The 18,775-nt window shown below is 40.3% G+C and overlaps 1 protein-coding gene across 10 annotated transcripts in view; it reads right to left on the reverse strand.

Annotated features, from left to right (window-relative positions):
- PATJ (PATJ crumbs cell polarity complex component) overlaps window positions 1–18,775 on the reverse strand; it is a 219,600-nt gene that overhangs the window by 56,360 nt on the left and 144,465 nt on the right. For all 10 annotated transcript variants that reach the window (XM_073357497.1, XM_073357502.2, XM_073357507.2 and 7 more), the window contains 2 exons: window positions 13,329–13,420; window positions 1,685–1,757 (listed from right to left, as the gene is read on the reverse strand). In XM_073357497.1, the coding sequence (XP_073213598.1) occupies window positions 1,685–1,757; window positions 13,329–13,420 (165 nt within the window). The remainder of the gene's footprint in view (window positions 1–1,684; window positions 1,758–13,328; window positions 13,421–18,775) is intronic.

An 18,775-nucleotide genomic window follows, 5' to 3' on the forward strand; every position in this document is an offset into this window, starting at 1 on the left:
CAACATAAGAAGGGAGGAGTTCTAGATATAGTGTAGGGGACAACAGAAGGTACGGAGGTCATCACAAAATGACCAAGAAAACTTTAAAGTGAACCTAAAGGCTTGGTCCATAGAAACCGCAGACTAACAAGGATTCTGGCCGCATGGAACAGGACCCAATGGAGCATGAAGCTTCAGTTCAAAAAGAAATATTCTTCCTTTACAAAATAGATAAATGAAACCCAGGGTTTTAATTAAAGAGTTCCCCTGAAACAAAAGTTAATTAATGTGGCTTTTCTGTACAGCATAATAGCACTTGAATTGCATCACGGATGTACAATAAATGGCCTTAAACATTACTGTAACTTGAAAACTGCAAAAAGCATGCTCCAGAACTTCCATCTAATATTTCAAAGCATGAGCTAAGGCTGCACGATTGTAATAATGCTTATTAAAATATCAAAAAGCAAATGTACCAACGACCAGAATTTAACAATTCAAGGCTAGACCAAGCCCCAATTGACTCATAAAACATGCTTTGCTTTATTAGCTCAAGAAGACATAGCATTAATAAGCAGCAGCAAGGCTAGCCATGTGCTATATCTACAAATAAGTACCATATTTCTCAGTTATATTATTATGAGGAGACATCAAATTGATAACGATGTGGTAACATTCCAGATTGCATTGCGCAGTAAGCACAATGCATTCATAAAGTTCAAAAGGATAAAAAGAGTCACATTAGGGGTGATGCAACTACCATAATATAGAACAGCACTGTCATGCTGAGGAAGCTCCTACTGTTGGAGAACAATCAGAAACATCCATATGCTTTTAGTTGCATATTATGAATCTATACACTAAAACGCCATGTTAATACGCCAGATAAAGTAACATACTGTCATTTCCACTACAAAAATGTAGTCTATAGTATAGCCATAAATCGTACACATAGTCTAAGAGATAGGTCACAGGATTGGGAGTCAGGAGACCTGGGTTCTATTCCTTGTCATGCCAAACTGACAAGTTATTTCACCAGGCTTGTTTCCCCTTACACTCTTGAGTATCTTGGCTATCTAGATTGAAAGCTGGGATGGTCTTTCGCCAGGTGACTGTATGTATGATGCTCAGTGCAATGGGGTCCTCAATCATTGTTGGGACCTACCTCTCTACCGTAATGCAAATAATAAATATGGAAATAGTTCTACTGCCTTCAGTGGGCATTCGCCAGGCCTTCAATATTTATTTTCTAAATTCAGCTACCTAGATTTACTCCTAATGCCTGTGAAAGAATCAAAACCTGGTGGGACGTCTTGGCCTTCACTTACAAGGTGTCTCCCTGTGTCTCTCCCACTGAAAATGACAATTTCTTCTCTGGGAGGACCCTGAGATTTCACTTGTGTTCCAGGCAACACCCCCCCACAAAACTTTCAACCCTCTCAGAAAATAATTGCGACAGGAGACAGCAAGGCTTTCGCTCAATGATTTATTTTCCTGCTGTATCACAGTAACTAAGACAATATCTTGTCACCTAGCACCATGCCAATTGTTTCATTTAAAAAACAAGGGGAAACACACACATTTGGTCAAGTTCCCACCTGATGCATATTCGCTTTCAGGGATTAATCAGACAAGGTGTTTGAATGTATGTTGTACTAATTAGGATTAATCTAATTTAGTAAGCCCTAATCAAAAAACATCTTACCTCAATGGAAGACTGGGAGCTGTAAGGTAATGGGAAAGGAGTAACAGCCATTTGGTTAACTGCATCTTCATTTCTATGAAACATCAAAAAAGGCAGAATCACTTTATTACACATTCAGACACAAAGGCTAAACTATTTTTTGAGTTCGTCCTTGCCTCATGTATTAGGATTCTTTTAGTACAGTTTATTAGTAAAATATTTATCCTATGTAAAAACATTAGGCGCCTAGAAAGGCACACTTTTCATTTCTGTTTGCATCCCTTATTAGTTAATATAGGTTCATGGCATGTCACCTTGGAAATAAATTAATTTATGTTCAATAGGGTTTGAGCAATTCAATAGTATTAGAGAACAATAAATGGGAAATGAAAATACATCCTTTAAAAGGCGTTTTGCATGGGTATTTCTTTTCCTGCTCAAAAAAAGATTTCAAAATCTCTTCAGGAAAAGGCTCCTAGTATCTACCCATGGTATGTCTAATGCATTCACCTATCAGGCATATAGGTAACATTATTGTATCTACTACCTGTGTTAGTAAAGTAGCTTTTTCTTTTCAGTTCATATTTGCTATATACATTTCTGAAAATCTGAAACAAACTTAGCAAGATTTTAAGGAGAGGTGGGGAATCAGTTAATACAAAACACAAAATCCATTAGGTATTAATACATTGTTACTCAAAGATAATATTCAAATAATAATTTAAAGTATCTTTTTCCTCTTGGATGACTATGTGTTCCTAAAACGACTGATTACTTTGCAACTATCAAAGATGTTTTTATGGAAGGCTGACAGATATTCATGCTGCCTTGCTACAGGATGTCTTCGGTGACATTCAGAATTGGCTGATGAAATTAGGTAAACACCTTTGTGATCTTAATAAAACGTTACCAAGGAAACTGCAGCTATTATATTGTTTTAAAGAAGTATTTGACACACAGAAAAAAAAGGGAGACTTCAAGTTTTGCTTTAAAAAAAGCTGTACAAATGAATCAACAACAAAAATGTTTTTATTATTTATATTACAACAGTGCAGAGAGGCTCCAAATGAGATCAGGATCCCATTATGCTAGGTGCTCCATAACTGTAGCCTGTAAGCTCATTGGGACAGGGACTGTTTAAAAAGACAAGACAGATAAAAGGAAACATCATCATTCTCACTTTGCAGATGGATGATTGAGATTATGTGACATGACCAAGGTCACACAAGAAATCTGTGGTAGCTCCAGGAAGTGAACCCAGATCTCCCACGTTCCAGTGTCTTAGGCACAAGATTTTCTTTCCTTTAATTACTGGAATATGACATTAGACAAATGTTCATTATAAAATCACTTTTAGAGTGTAAATATCTGGAGGAAAAACCTGGGTATGGTTTGTCAATTATCCCTCAAAGGGTTAAACATGTAAATCCAGGATATCCCGATTACTCAGAAAGAAAGACAATGCTAGATCAACAACCTTCAGTAGAGCAGAAAGTAGCGAATGCAATCATAGGCATTTGAACGGATAAATCCTACATGCAAAGGTTGGTGAATTCATTTACTTTATCTTCAACCAAGCAGCCATAAAGTTCAAAAAAAAAAAATGGTCTCTGTATTGATCATAATCCCTCACTCAGACTCTCTCAGCCTCTTCTTCTGGCCCTCCTCAAAGCTTCGCAGCACTCAGAAAATATGCTAACATCTGCGCTCCAATGACTAGCGTCACCAACCCATGCATGCAGGAGGCCATGCCAGAAATCTGAAGTAATTGAGCAGCATCACATTTTCTTTTCATCTTCACATCATGATTTCCAAGCATGTATTACTGTACCAGTACAGCATATTAGGCAAGGACATTTCTTCCTGCTTTTCTTTTCACAATGGTACACTGCAATTACATGGCAGTTCTCACATATGAGAATTAATCAGCAAATCTAAGATGTCTAAGAAACCTAGCAATTTTTGCCTACTATTAATTCACGTTATACAGCCTTCCCCCCTCCCACCAGCAATGGACAAAGTCTTACATAAGCACTAACAACATGAAAGCTAGCATAACCTACAGCTCATGACGCAAAATGTATAGCCTGATGATAATGCATACATCTTAAAATCTTTGTGAGAAATGCTGTTATAATTCTAAAACATTGCTAAACATAAATCTTAATATCAATATTATAAAATTGTTTTTACTTAATTACATAAAAATAGTTTCTGCTGAACTTACAAACACCATCATCAGGTTTACAAATGTATGTCCTTTTAAACAGATGGTAATTTTTATTCCATATAATAAAAAATTACAATCATTCCTTGGGGGAAAAAACAGGGTTGCAAAAAGTCACAATTTGTAATCTATCCCTGTTGTAATTGTACAAATTCAAACACTTTAATACTTCAACAGAGACCGCTTCAAAGCAGATTCAAAGTGGGAGCATATTTTAAAATCACAGAGCTAATAATAAATTGCTTTTTGTACTCCACTCCCAGAAATTTCCTTGATTAAAACAGGAATTTTATTTAAAATTAAAATTAATTATCATCATCTTTTGATGTTGGAGCAGATGCTTAGCGGTTTGAGGATTGCGTTTGAATTACAGTGGCTGCAAGTGAAAATTCAGCACATTTGCCATCCGTTACTACGGTTACCGCTAAGAAACCTGTTCGAAGATACCACTTCATGCAAAATATTGCCCAACATCAACTTGTTCATAGATTTCCTGGAAGCATTTCATCAGGGTTGAGACAGTCCTTCATTTTTTTCAAGGTCAGAACAACTTTCATGCAATTTACACACTATGCTCATCTTGCCAACATAACCTTAAAAATAAATGTCTCTCCATTTTGCAAGGATGTTAAATGTCCCATAATTTTACACCACTGTCCTTATTCCAACTCTCCTCCACGGTTTGCGTAGGATACTGCGTGCATATTGTCCACCTGATTGTTGACTCACACCAAAGACGTGTCTGCCTTTCAGTGGTGTTGTATGTCTATATGATGTGAAGCACTCTAGGATGGAAGGCTCCCCAGGTTTTCACTTTAGTCAGAGATAAAAGAGTGCTGACTGATTATGTCAATAGCAGTCACTATCTCACAGTACTCAAGCAATAAGAAACTCAGTCAGTGTAAAGGGCCAAGGAAAGCAGGCTGAAGCCAATGCATAAGTGGCAGAAAGCTTGCGCTTTTGGCAAGGCTTGCTTACCCAGCTCTCTCCCACGTCTGTTTGAGCAAGTTACCATACCTCCCTCCTCTTCACCACACTAAGTATAAACCATTAGACATTCCTCTCCCTCCACTCCCTACCAGGAAACAATTTTTAAAATATATATATATATATTGCCCCTCTATAAGCCTGACCATTTCTGTCTAACAACTGTACCTCCAATAAGAAATGGATTACTTGTGGCACCTTAGAGACTAACCAATTTATTTGAGCATGAGCTTTCGTGAGCTACAGCTCACTTCATCGGATGCATACCGTGGAAACTGCAGCAGACTTTATATACACACAGAGAATATGAAACAATACCTCCTCCCACCCCACTGTCCTGCTGGTAATAGCTTATCTAAAGTGATCATCAAGTTGGGCCATTTCCAGCACAAATCCAGGTTTTCTCACCCTCCACCCCCCCACACAAATTCACTCTCCTGCTGGTGATAGCCCATCCAAAGTGACAACTCTCTACACAATGTGCATGATAATCAAGTTGGGCCATTTCCTGCACAAATCCAGGTTCTCTCACCCCCTCACCCCCCTCCCAAAAACCACACACACAAACTCACTATCCTGCTGGTAATAGCTCATCCAAAGTGACCACTCTCCCTACAATGTGCATGATAATCAAGGTGGGCCATTTCCAGCACAAATCCAGGTTCTCTCACCCCCCCACCTCCATACACACCCAAACTCACTCTCCTGCTGGTAATAGCTCATCCAAACTGACCACTCTCCAAGTTTAAAATCCAAGTTAAACCAGAACATCTGGGGGGGGAGGGGTAGGAAAAAACAAGGGGAAATAGGCTACCTTGCATAATGACTTAGCCACTCCCAGTCTCTATTTAAACCTAAATTAATAGTATCCAATTTGCAAATGAATTCCAATTCAGCAGTTTCTCGCTGGAGTCTGGATTTGAAGTTTTTTTGTTTTAAGTTAGCGACCTTCATGTCTGTGATTGCGTGACCAGAGAGATTGAAGTGTTCTCCGACTGGTTTATGAATGTTATAATTCTTGACATCTGATTTGTGTCCATTTTTTCTTTTACGTAGAGACTGTCCAGTTTGACCAATGTAAATCGCAGAGGGGCATTGCTGGCACATGATGGCATATATCACATTGGTGGATGTGCAGGTGAACAAGCTTCTGATAGTGTGGCTGATGTTATTAGGCCCTGTGATGGTGTCCCCTGAACAGATATGTGGGCACAGTTGGCAACGGGCTTTGTTGCAAGGATAAGTTCCTGGGTTAGTGGTTCCGTTGTGTGGTATGTGGTTGTTGGTGAGCATTTGTTTCAGGTTGCGGGGCTGTCTGTAGGCAAGGACTGGCCTGTCTCCCAAGATTTGTGAGAGTGTTGGGTCATCCTTTAGGATAGGTTGTAGATCCTTAATAATGCGTTGGAGGGGTTTTAGTTGGGGGCTGAAGGTGACGGCTAGTGGCGTTCTGTTATTTTCTTTGTTAGGCCTGTCCTGTAGTAGGTAACTTCTGGGAACTCTTCTGGCTCTATCAATCTGTTTCTTTACTTCCACAGGTGGGTATTGTAGTTGTAAGAAAGCTTGACAGAGATCTTGTAGGTGTTTGTCTCTGTCTGAGGAGTTGGAGCAAATGCGGTTGTATCGCAGAGCTTGGCTGTAGACGATGGATCGTGTGGTGTGGTCAGGGTGAAAGCTGGAGGCATGCAGGTAGGAATAGCGGTCAGTAGGTTTCCGGTATAGGGTGGTGTTTATGACTCTTTGCTATTATGCATCAGCTTGAAAGATTTTTTTCCTACTGACATTGGGAATGCTCTCATCTTTCCCCCTTTTTTTCAGTCTACACTTAACTAGCTGCTTATTTTATGACAACCATTTAAAATGAATATTTAATCTGGGCTGCAGAGTAGGCTGGGTCATTGCCATCTTAAAAATAAGAGAATGAGTGTTTTAACTTCCTGGACATATGGACTTGCCCATATAGAAGTACCAAAACCGGGAGAAGCCTAGAAGGAAGTTTAAAAAATAATAATAATGGGAGAATGGGAGAATGTCAAACCTGGAAATAAAGTGTTTGGCATCAGCCCATTTTTGATCTTTTCTGGAAAGCAAAGCCCTACAGAACCTCCCAACAAAATACATTAAAATATTTTTGCTATCACAGTAAAATTTCCACTACTCTTCCAGATTACTGCCAAGTAACATTTCAAAATTTGTCTGGCAAACTGCACCCACTAGGGGGTAACGCTGGGTATTTCAAAAAAGCCTCAGGGAATTAGCTGCTTTATTCTCACTGAATTTCCAATGGGATTTGAGCACCTCTCTCTGCTGGGCTCCTTTGAAAATCCCAGCCAAGATAGTTATTGTTTCCAGTACTTGGGATTCACAAAGACAAGCCCCATTTGCCATATTAGCTAGAAAACAGCATTGCACTGCTACTCAGTATGGTACAATGTTATTTAACATAAACTAAAGGCAATGCTTGAATTGAGCTCTGCTTCCCAGAAAGATTATACTTTCTTTTTTACAATGCTCAGGTGATTTTTTTTTTTTTTAAAAACAAACAAACTATGTTTACAGGCTGAATTTCTTCCAGTTCATTATTGGAGAAAGCCAAGCAACAGCAACATGTGCTGAATCTAAATAAAAACCACAGTGATAATACAACTGTGAACTTTTCATATGCTATTACAAGTTTATATAACTAACTAACGAGGCTGTTGGGAAATAGCACTGCATTAAGGCCTGTGTTTTGGAGTTTGGCCAGAAACAGCTGTTTTAAATGACCACTGTCAACTTTATAGTGGAAAAGATCATAAATTGGCGTGAAAAACTTTCTAATACAATGGGACTTCTATGTTCCTCATTGCAATTACAGCAATTTGTCTCATCAGCAAAAGTTTCGGGAAAGGGCGGTAATGCAGTTTTTAACACTATCTGGAGGTGAGAAAGTATGAGACAAGTTTTTCACACTGCACTTTAGTTTTTGAGCTGGGATTTGTTTCTTGGTAGAAATGGAAAGGCTGAAGACACCTTGTATTTCTTCTATGGTCATGACTGGCTCATCCAACTCTATACATGCAATGAAATGTCCAAGCTCTTCATCTCATTTTACAACCCCTTCACTCTCACTCACTGGACCCTGGGGGATCCATTATGCCTCATATTTGTGGTTGGTTCTTTAGGTGATGTCAGCACCAGTGCACAGGGCTCTTCTTGCCATAGGGATTGCCAACTGCAGGGTTGGAGATGAGACTTCCCAGTGCTTTTAATGGTGGGCTAATTGAAAGCACGGTGCTAGATTCTTGTTGCTGAGAATGAATGGGGTGTAAAAGGAGATGAAGAGTTTGTTAGTTTCAGCAACTCTGGGTTGGCTATCCATAACCCAATTCCACTGTAAGGAAAGCTCACAGCTAGGGACCACACTGGAAAGTCAAACACTATCCAGTATTGCTGCTTCTTCTATTACATTGGATGAATCGCTATTCTTGAGGCTGTTGATTCTCATCGCCTGTATAAATACCAATCTATAGGGTACCATGTGACAGCTAACTGGAGAACAGTTCATCTGCTTTGAAGTAGCTATTCTGTGCAACATAATGTTTGATCACTTCTGTTATTTGGTTCTGACTTTCTGGTACAATAAGGTAAGGTGGAGCTGTACCAGAAACTCCTTACAGGAGAAACTTTATAGATAAAATTCTTTGCTAGCTGTGAGTGGTTCATCCCCAGTTTTCAAATGTAATAAATGCAATGGCACTCTGCTCTCTCCAGATCTTTAATCAGAGGGACACAGCTGAAGTCATCCAAGCAGCAAACCCATCAGCACAGCTTGCAGTCACTAATATGGTCACCACTTGCATTTTTAGCTGGAAAAGCTTTTGTATGTGCAGACAGAAAAGATGCATTGAGACTCAAGATGTCTATTGCTCTTCAATCCCAATATTGTAGCAAAGAGGTGTATGAGTTAGCTGTGTTTCAATATTTTAATTGAAATATTATGGGGAAGAGATTTAAGAAAAATCCTTTAAAAGAAGTGAGCAAACACAAGCTTCCAAAGCCCTGTTAAATTGAACCACTTCTGGGGCTGGCACAATTTGGAAGCTGTGTCATCACATGAAAAAATAATGGATACGCATACAAACTGAGACAAAAATCACATACCAAAGAGTTTATAGCAGAGGTGGGCAAACTATGGACATCTGGCCTGCGGGACCGTCTTGCCCAGCGCCTGAGCTCCCAGTCGGGGAGGCTAGCCCCCAGCCCGGGAGGCTAGCTCCCAGCCCCTCCCCTGCCGTCCACCCTCCCCCGCAGCCTCAGATCACTGCGCCACCAGCGTTCTGGTCTGCCGCTCCTGCCAGGGAGCACGGCGGCATGGCTGCGAGCTCCTCCAGCTCTGAGCGGCATGGTATGGGAGCAGGGGGGTTGGATAAGGGGCAGGGGGTTCCGGGGGGCAGTCAGGAGACAGGGAGTGGAAGTTCGGGGAGGGGGGAGGTCAGGGGACTGGGAACGGAGGGAGGGGGAGGGTTGGATACATGTGGGAGTCCCAGGGGACCTGTCAGGGGTCAGGGCAGTCGGAGAGGGGGGATTGGAGAGGGGGTGGGGTCCCGGGGAGGATGGGGGGGGCCCCAGGAGGGGGCAGTCAGGGGTTCTGAGGGGGGCGGGAAGTGGGGGGGGGCAGATGGGGGTGGGGGCCAGGCTGTTTGGGGAAGCACAGCCTTCTCTACCTCTCTATACAGTTTTGCAACCCTGATGTGGCCCTCAGGCCAAAAAGTTTGCCCACCCCTGGTTTATAGTCTAAATAAGAAAAGATAAACAACCAAGTAGAAAGGGGAGGGACATGGGGATTTTTTTTTTAAATGAGAAGGGGGTTTCAGGAGATACAATGACGATGTTTGGGCGCAGAATAGTTTACATTAAGTAGCTTATGGTTTCTCGTATAATACAATCTAACTAGACTTCAAGCTTGTATTTGTTTTTTGCAGGATTTTGAAACAAACTTTTGCAGTGTATTTGGTTTACTTACAGGATGAGTGTACAGCTAGATACAGTGAATTTGCGGTTGTTTTTTCCCCTCTTTTACTGCCTACTCATTGCAGCTGCTGCTCTGATTGCTAATAACACTTTCCCTTGGAGAGCCTTTCTTTCCATTAATATTTGAAAGGGTGCTCAGGTCAAGCAGACAGATACATCCATTGTCAATGCACCATAAAATAATGCAGACAGCAGTGACAAGATGCTTGTTCTGCTGAAGTCTAAAGACATTACATATATTTACAACTTGGAAAACAACTTTTAAAATGACACCTTCTCTCGCCCAAGAGACAGTAACAGGAACAAATTCAATGGCTACACCATTTCTAATTCAGTGTATGTAGTTGAGAAACTGTTATTTTTAAAAAGAAGCTCTTCTCATTCCAATGGATACATTCATAGATGATCAAAACTGGAAAAAAGGAAGATTTAGGCAAGCCCTTCTATTGCCTTTATAGATAAATATCTCTTAAATGTGATCCAAAACACATACTAGAAATTTTCATGTCCAAAGAGACTCCACAGCAAGTGAGCTACCTTTATTAGGAGCCTTGTGATATTTTTAATTACAGAAAGTTAAAAGAAAAGTGTGTCTGGTGGCAGACTGTGGCAGATTTTGCAAGCAATCTGCTCTTCAGAGAGACGGCCTGACAGCCTGCACTATATCTAGTTCTGGGGTTCAGTTTCGTGTGTTCTGCTTCAGCCTCTGGAGCTTTCACACCAGACACACATTCCACATGCAATTAACTTATGGAGAGTGAGTTGTTGTATGTGACATTTAATTTTCAATAGCTAGGGGAAGTAACACAAGAGCTGCAGGCAAAGTCATTAATCACCCCTGAATCCTCTGCACTGCCAAGTACGGCAACTCATTCTTCATTGCACTAACACAGCTCTTCCATTATATTTGTGTGTACTGTGCCTCACAGACAGATGTGTGAGTATAAACACACAAACACACACATGGTTATACATCAATAATAGGTATTTATGAATAAATTATATAAATTCTAGTATATGCCACACAAATATATATGGGTTAGAAGTCCATGTAACCAATTGGTATGGGCATAATTAAACGAGGCAAGCCACAACTAGACTACACACATTTGTCCTAAATTACTCATTCCTGAGTATTAAAGTGTATACAGCCAAAACTGTGTGCAAGGGACAGTCCTCACTCTAATGATACAAGCAGAAGCCCTCCCCCGTCCCCAAATTAGAACAATGGCAGCTCTAATTAGGCTGGGACTATGGTGGAGGAAGTTAGGATGTCTTAATACATTTACAGCCAAAATAATATAGAGAATGTTTTCCTGCTTAGAATAGAATAGAAGTACATCTGGTCAGAAATTTTCCGGTGGAACATGGCAAAAATGTTTGGTCCAGTGGCAAAAATCAAAAGGTTCCACAGGAAAGTGTTGATTCTGATAAATCTTTTGAGGGAAACCAAGCAGGTTTCACTGGTTTCCTAACAGCTTCTTCACACACCTCCCCAGTTCCTTGGCAACCTGGGCTCACTGGCTGCTGCAGAGCTGGGGAGGCTGGAGAGCTGGGACCAGAAATTTTTGAACAGTTCATCTTGGTCCTTCCAAAAAGAATTTTTTTGAAAATGTCCCTCCCAGTGAAAATCGCACATATCTCACTGTTTGATCTGATCTGGAATCCCCCCCCAAATGCAAGTGTTTCTGCAGGACAGAAATTTCAGTTCCTGAGCAGATCTAAAAATAAGAAATACACCCATCTTTGATCCTTAGGAACTGAAAGATACATGGTGCACTGCAGTATCTCATTCCCTCCCCACATAACCACCACAAAGGTGGCCTTTGTTCCCTCCTTGAGTCCATTTACCACATCCCTCTTTAAAAATGAGCCATTCCATCCAAAAAGCACTCTTAGAAGAAGTCACTTCCCATATGAAGCAAGAAGCCTCATACTCCCACCTGCCCACTCTCCCCAAGTGGCTCTCTCTTCAAGACTGAACTTTTCTGGGTTCCATGAAAAGTTCTCTTTATTTTTAACAGTAAGGTCAACTGCCTAACCCCTCCTGAGAGCTGACTGGAACTCATCGCAGACAGCCTAACCTGGTCTTTCCTCCCAGTGGCCAAACCCATCCTCCTCCAGTATCCCTTTGTGGCTTATATATATAAACCCTAGAAATTAGCCATTCTGCATAGGAACTGGTTAATTTTCTATGGGTTTGTCGCAGGCCAAGCCAAACCAGAGAGTCCTACAGAAGCTCAGGGAGTGATTTCAAGAGAAAGAAAACTCATCAGAGCATTTCCCTTCCCAACCAGGTCAGATTAAGACACAGGCATGTGAATATGCAACATAAACATTTGACAACATCAGAATCTTAGTATTAATTTTTTAATAATTTCTAGACCTGATAGCTGCAGAAGAAAGCATGAAACCATGAATGATGCAATGACGTCTGTGTCTGCAGGCAGCTTGAAACCATAGCTCTAAGAGGTGTGAACTGCCCCCTGCATCTCTCAGACTTCCACAAAGTTATTTTTAAGGAACTGCTGAGGCTGGTGACATCATCTGCAGTGACATCACCAGAGGGTGGAACCTCAGGAGGCGTGGGAAGTTGGTCAAGGTGACATTTGGAGAGTGGATCTTGAGGAGGGAGGTCTGAGAAGTCACAGGGAACAGGGAGTTGGAGGGTCAGACAGAAGGTCTGGATAGACTTGCCTGGAGAGGGTAGCTCACTTAAGAAGGGTTAGCAGAACTCTGAGGAGGAAACCTGAAGAGAGCTCAGCTTGGTATCCCTAGCCCCACATAGGTAGATTGAGGTGGGCTTTGGAGGGCAGAGTCTCAGAGGAAGTAACGGGCCCGCAGGTCCTGGCACAGTATGTATGTATATTTGTAAATAATTAAGACGCTCAAGGTAGAGTTACATAGACCTGATAAGATGAGCAGTTTCTGTGTATAAAACTATTTCTTTAAAGCTTCCAGTTCCATGTTAGATTATAGTTGTCCTTAGTGTAATAAATAAGATGCTTTGTTTTTACTAACTCTAAGACTAAATCGGATATGTGCTACTAAGTTATAAGTGATGCTACCTAATAATTTCCACATGCTAGAGTGTATTTCCAGTTCCTAGGGAGAAATGACTAAAACCTTTTAAAACTAAATCTAAGAGAGAAGGAGTGAATACTTGTTGTGCATAATGGTGGCAGCAAAAGGTACCAGATAAACAGTCTCTAAGCATCTCTGTCACCTGTTCACCAGAGGGTGAGCAGGCCATCACAGTTATCCTTGGAAAGAGATTTTAAACAACATTACAGAGATCTTCTCAACAATGCTCAGAAACGTGGTTAAGAAAAAGATTATCTTATTTCAAAGGGAATCAAAGGGGCTCAGCATCTCTGAAAATGAGGCTATTAATGTAAAGGCTCAACTACAATTAGATGTTTTGATGAGAACTGGTCTTACCGTATGAAAACCAACTTGACCTTTGACGGAGCAGTCTTAATTATTGCAGAGGCATTTTGGTGGCTTCTTCCATACAATATCTGATTGTTTATCTGTTAAAAAGAATGGGGAAAAAAACTGGTTCATGTACAGATGTATTTAATTAAAACTAAAGCTAAATATGTATTGTTTTGAATTTAATTATAGTGGGTAATCCAACACTTCAAAGATGATGACAAGCTAAAAGGAAGATCAAACGATAAAGAGAAATGAGGGGCGCATGAAATATAAATCCCATTGCCTATGAGGATATTAAAAATAGGCAAAGCAGCATCGCACATTACATTTTTACTTTACTTTCAGGAAGACACATCAGTATGCCGGAAGAGGTTTCAAGCACAAATGCACTGTGGTAAAATAGTATATGAAAAAGCAAACAGGAGAAAGTAAACAATGCTAACCTCTGTCAGTGTACTCACTTTTGATTTGGACAGTCCACGCTATTATCCTGCCATCAGTTCATGTGCAGGAGGAGGGCAGGATGTGATATTGAATTCAGAGGTAACACTTTATAATACTGATTTAGCTTTTCTATCATTTCTCTTATGGAAAAAATAGGTATTGAATTTTTTTGAAGAATACCCTATTTTTCCATCATGACTTCAAGATAGACCATGAAGGTGTAGCTTTAAGACTGAGAAAAATGTTAATTTTCAACAGTTTAGTCACTCTTATTTTCAAAGCAATATATATATTTTTATATTGAGTTAATATTGCCAAGCTCAAAGTATTCCAGGAGAGCTGTAAAATGATTAACATATTGCATAATGCTTAATACAAGAAATTAGCAACCTCATACTTAATTAAGGTTTCAGAGTAACAGCCGTGTTAGTCTGTATTCGCAAAAAGAAAAGGAGTACTTGTGGCACCTTAGAGACTAACCAATTTATTTGAGCATGAGCTTTCGTGAGCTACAGCTCACTTCATCGGATGCATGCCGTGGAAACTGCAGACTTTATATATACACAGAGAATATGAAAAAATACCTCCTCCCACCCCACTGTCCAGCTGGTAATAGCTTATCTAAAGTGATCATCAGGTGGGCCATTTCCTGCACAAATCCAGGTTTTCTCACCCTCCACCCCCCCACACAAATTCACTCTCCTGCTGGTGATAGCCCATCCAAAGTGACAACTCTCTACACAATGTGCATGATAATCAAGTTGGGCCATTTCCTGCACAAATCCAGGTTCTCTCACCCCCTCACCCCCCTCCCAAAAACCACACACCCAAACTCACTCTCCTGCTGGTAATAGCTCATCCAAACTGACCACTCTCCAAGTTTAAATCCAAGTTAAACCAGAACATCTGGGGGAGGGAAGGAAAAAACAAGAGGAAATAGGCTACCTTGCATAATGACTTAGCCACTCCCAGTCTCTAGTTAAGCCTAAATTAATAGTATCCAATTTGCAAATGAATTCCAATTCAGCAGTTTCTCGCTGGAGTCTGGATTTGAAGTTTTTTTGTTTTAAGTTAGCGACCTTCATGTCTGTGATTGCGTGACCAGAGAGATTGAAGTGTTCTCCGACTAGTTTATGAATGTTATAATTCTTGACATCTGATTTGTGTCCATTTATTCTTTTACGTAGAGACTGTCCAGTTTGACCAATGTACATGGCAGAGGGGCATTGCTGGCACATGATGGCATATATCACATTGGTGGATGTGCAGGTGAACAAGCCTCTGATAGTGTGGCTGATGTTATTAGGCCCTGTGATGGTGTCCCCTGAATAGATATGTGAGCACAATTGGCAACGGGTTTTGTTGCAAGGATAAGTTCCTGGGTTAGTGGTTCTGTTGTGTGGTATGTGGTTGTTGGTGAGTATTTGCTTCAGGTTGCGGGGCTGTCTGTAAGCAAGGACTGGCCTGTCTCCCAAGATTTGTGAGAGTGTTGGGTCATCCTTTAGGATAGGTTGTAGATCCTTAATAATGTGTTGGAGGGGTTTTAGTTGGGGGCTGAAGGTGACGGCTAGTGGCGTTCTGTTATTTTCTTTGTTAGGCCTGTCCTGTAGTAGGTAACTTCTGGGAACTCTTCTGGCTCTATCAATCTGTTTCTTTACTTCTGCAGGTGGGTATTGTAGTTGTTTGGCCAATACTAGCGGCTATTTCCATCACTCAATACAAATGAGACAGAATTCCTACACTGCTCAAACCTTTGTTAAATAAAGAAAATAAACAATGTCTGGTGTTCAGAGTCAAATGAATGATCCTTTATAGCAAGTTCTAAAAAAATTCAGCATGAGAAAAGTTATCTAAACACGACTTCTAACACAGCTTTTAACAGCTGATCCTAAACTATGGCCTACAGGTCAAGAGTGGTCAAGTTGCACTTGCTAGTCACATGGTGCTGACTCTTTTCTCCATCTGAGGACAACAAAAACCCACGATACATTTTAAAAGACATTCAGTTTTTGCTGTTGGGGTTATTTTTCAAGGAGGAATCAACAAGTGAATATTCTTCAAATGGTTAAAGTAATCCAGCAACAAATTGTATGGCAATCATATCCATATTTTACAAATACTCCTGCAAAATATATTCCTTATTTCCTCCCCAACCCCCACCCCTTCATTTCCTCACCACCTTTTTAAAAGTTTGATATTTGGGAGTGCCCAAATATATATATCTATTTGCATAGTAAGATCTGATTCTGCTTGCCTTGTATACTCCAGAGTCCCTCTGAGGTCAATAGCAGTTTGAGGTATACAGAACATGAAAGGATCAGGCACGAAGGAAATAACACTACCCTAAAGTTTGAAGAGCTTCAAAGTTATTATTATTTGCAATTACCATACAAGGAGATACAGTTCTAGAGGTGGTATCCTAAACTCAAAGGTAAAGTTTAAGAAATTGGCAAAAAGGGAATACTTCCACAAAGAGATTCAGAGTTCAAATTAGCATATTATTAACTTGTGATAAATTTGTCTTATGTTTTTTCTCAATTTAAAAGAAATTATTCACTAGGGATATTATATCTGTTTTACAAATAGTTTGGATTTAGTTGAATTGCCATCAATTTTTCTTAACTGCCTACTTAGATTAGAATTTGTATTTTTTACACTGGTTAAATTAATCCTACTTTGCAAATGTATCAGAGTCCAAAATTTAATTAGCTGGAGTTAGGTCCGTAAGTTACAATTATTTTAATTATACAAAAATGAAAATGTAGTCAAAGCAATATATTTCCCTTGAGGTTTTCAGCTATCCCATGTAGTTATTCTTCAGTGACAGCCTAAATTGATTGATTTTTTTTTTTTTTTTTTAAAGGAAAGGGTTTCTTTTGGAAAGAAAATTTATCATGTTAGCTGCTCAGATACCCCAGTGATGAAGGATTATAGAAAATCCTACAGAAATGGAACTGCAAGAGAATATCTAGAATTTCACGAGGGGCACCATTTTGAAATCTTTTCTTATTTTCAATGGGAGACATGTCAGCACCACAAAATACGTTAGGATATTTACTTTATTTTGTGGGAATCAAAACCCATAGACAGCTACTTGGAAACTATGTTTGATTTTCTGCATTACAGTTTGCTTATGTTAAATGTTTTCTTTTGCTGAGATGCTTAACAATAACTTCAGAAAGTTCCATTATCCCTTGAAAAAAAAAAGAAAGAAAAAGAGGAAAAGGAAAAGAAACTAAGTAGATATGAACATAATGACTCAGTGGGCTCTCTATAAGGGTTTTTTTTGTGTTTGTTTTTAAAAACATGTCTTCTTGAAAAGATCAGGACTTCACAGAGAGGGAAGAAATTATGTCATCACCTGGTTATGATGTTGTTATCAGGTCAGTAGGCACAGGTTTTTATTCTGTCACTAAGGCAATAGTTATGTTGTTTTATGACGTGCTTGCTGAGTCCAACCAGCATCCAGTACATAGCAACATACTATAGATTTGGGCAACTGAAGTTTTATCTGATGGTTTTATAAGCTTAAGTAGTATCTCGCATGTACTTGCTTAAATCTGTAAATGACATGGAAGTTTATAACCCAGAAAAAAAAAAAATCAGAGGAACTTCCGCCCCTCGTACTTTGATATAAAGAAGTGAAAAGACATTAAAAGTGGGTATTAATATAAGAATATTCTCTTTACCACATAGCTGTGATAGGAACTGTTGTAATAATTGGGCCTATAAATTTATCCTAACTGTAAGCGGTAAGTGAAAGTTTATAAGATGTCACAATAACATTAAACAATGAATATTATGTAAAAGGGAGATAAAATCTAGGTTAGACTGAAGAAAAAGGCCTAGTGATATAATTCAAGGACTGTGTTAAAATCATGCCTGGTAAACTCAAAATGGGTAGAACTGAAAATCAAACCAAAATTGGTGCATCAGAAATTAGGTCTAATTGACTGACAAAATAACGCGTTTCATCCATCATTCCCTTTTGGGGTCTTAAAAGGAATGATTTAAAAGAAAATCAAACAGCAGCAGAAGAATAAGCTGTCTACCAACAACCACTGCAGCAAGCTTTACCACCATGGCTCCCACTCCCACCATCTCCTGAGACTCCAACACTGTTTGGCCATTGTTGTTCTGATCCTGAGAGACTGGGCCAGAGAGAGGGACTCAGATGACATCACTACCTCCAATGGAACTGGCCAACCCCACTTTCTCCCAGACATCCTTTTTCCTCTTCACCTTACTTCTTCTCTTTTTCCCCTTTGTTTAATAAGTATCTGGCTTAGCCATCCATTAAAAAAAGTTTTTGTTTGCAACACAGCTGTAAGCCTGTGACCAGAAAGGCAACTAAAAGCAATGCCCAAAATAGCCCAATCACTGGAACAAGTTTGCCAGGTCTCAGAGTGGCTGATAAGACTGTGCTGTGTTGGAGTTTTTCCAGCAATGAAGCAGCAAGTGAGAGTCCACATCAGAGACAGAAGCTGCATTTTCTATCTTTGCTGTTCTTTTCTTTCCCCTTTTGTGTGTTTTTGTAGTGTTTCATTTTCTAGAAAGCAGGACTGGACTTCAGCAACAGCTCCAGCCCATTTCAACTAACTTATTCTCTTTCCCTCCAAAAGATCAACTATAACCATCTTTAATTCCATGTAAAAGACTGGTTTTTTCCTTCTAAAAACTCTCTATAGTTAAAGGTAAAAGGAACCTGTGGGAGGGGGCTCAGGGCACGGGCAGTGCAGGGGGTGGGGCAGAGAGGGCTCCAGCTGTGGGTGTGGGTTCTGGGGTGGGGTCAGGGATGAGGGGATTGGGGTGCAGGAGGGGGCTCAGGGCTAGGGCAGAGGGTTGGGGGGGCTGAGGAGGCTCTGGCTGGGGTACAGGCTCTGGCTGGGGATGAGGAGTTTGGAGTCCAGGCTGGCCCAGGGCTCCGGTGAGGAGAGAGAACTCCCCCACAGGTGTCTTTCCCCACAACAGCATCTGGGCTGGGGGCGGAAATGGTGCCTCTCCCT

Source organism: Lepidochelys kempii, chromosome 8, assembly GCF_965140285.1.
Source record: "Lepidochelys kempii isolate rLepKem1 chromosome 8, rLepKem1.hap1, whole genome shotgun sequence".
NCBI classification, from domain to species: domain Eukaryota; kingdom Metazoa; phylum Chordata; order Testudines; family Cheloniidae; genus Lepidochelys; species Lepidochelys kempii.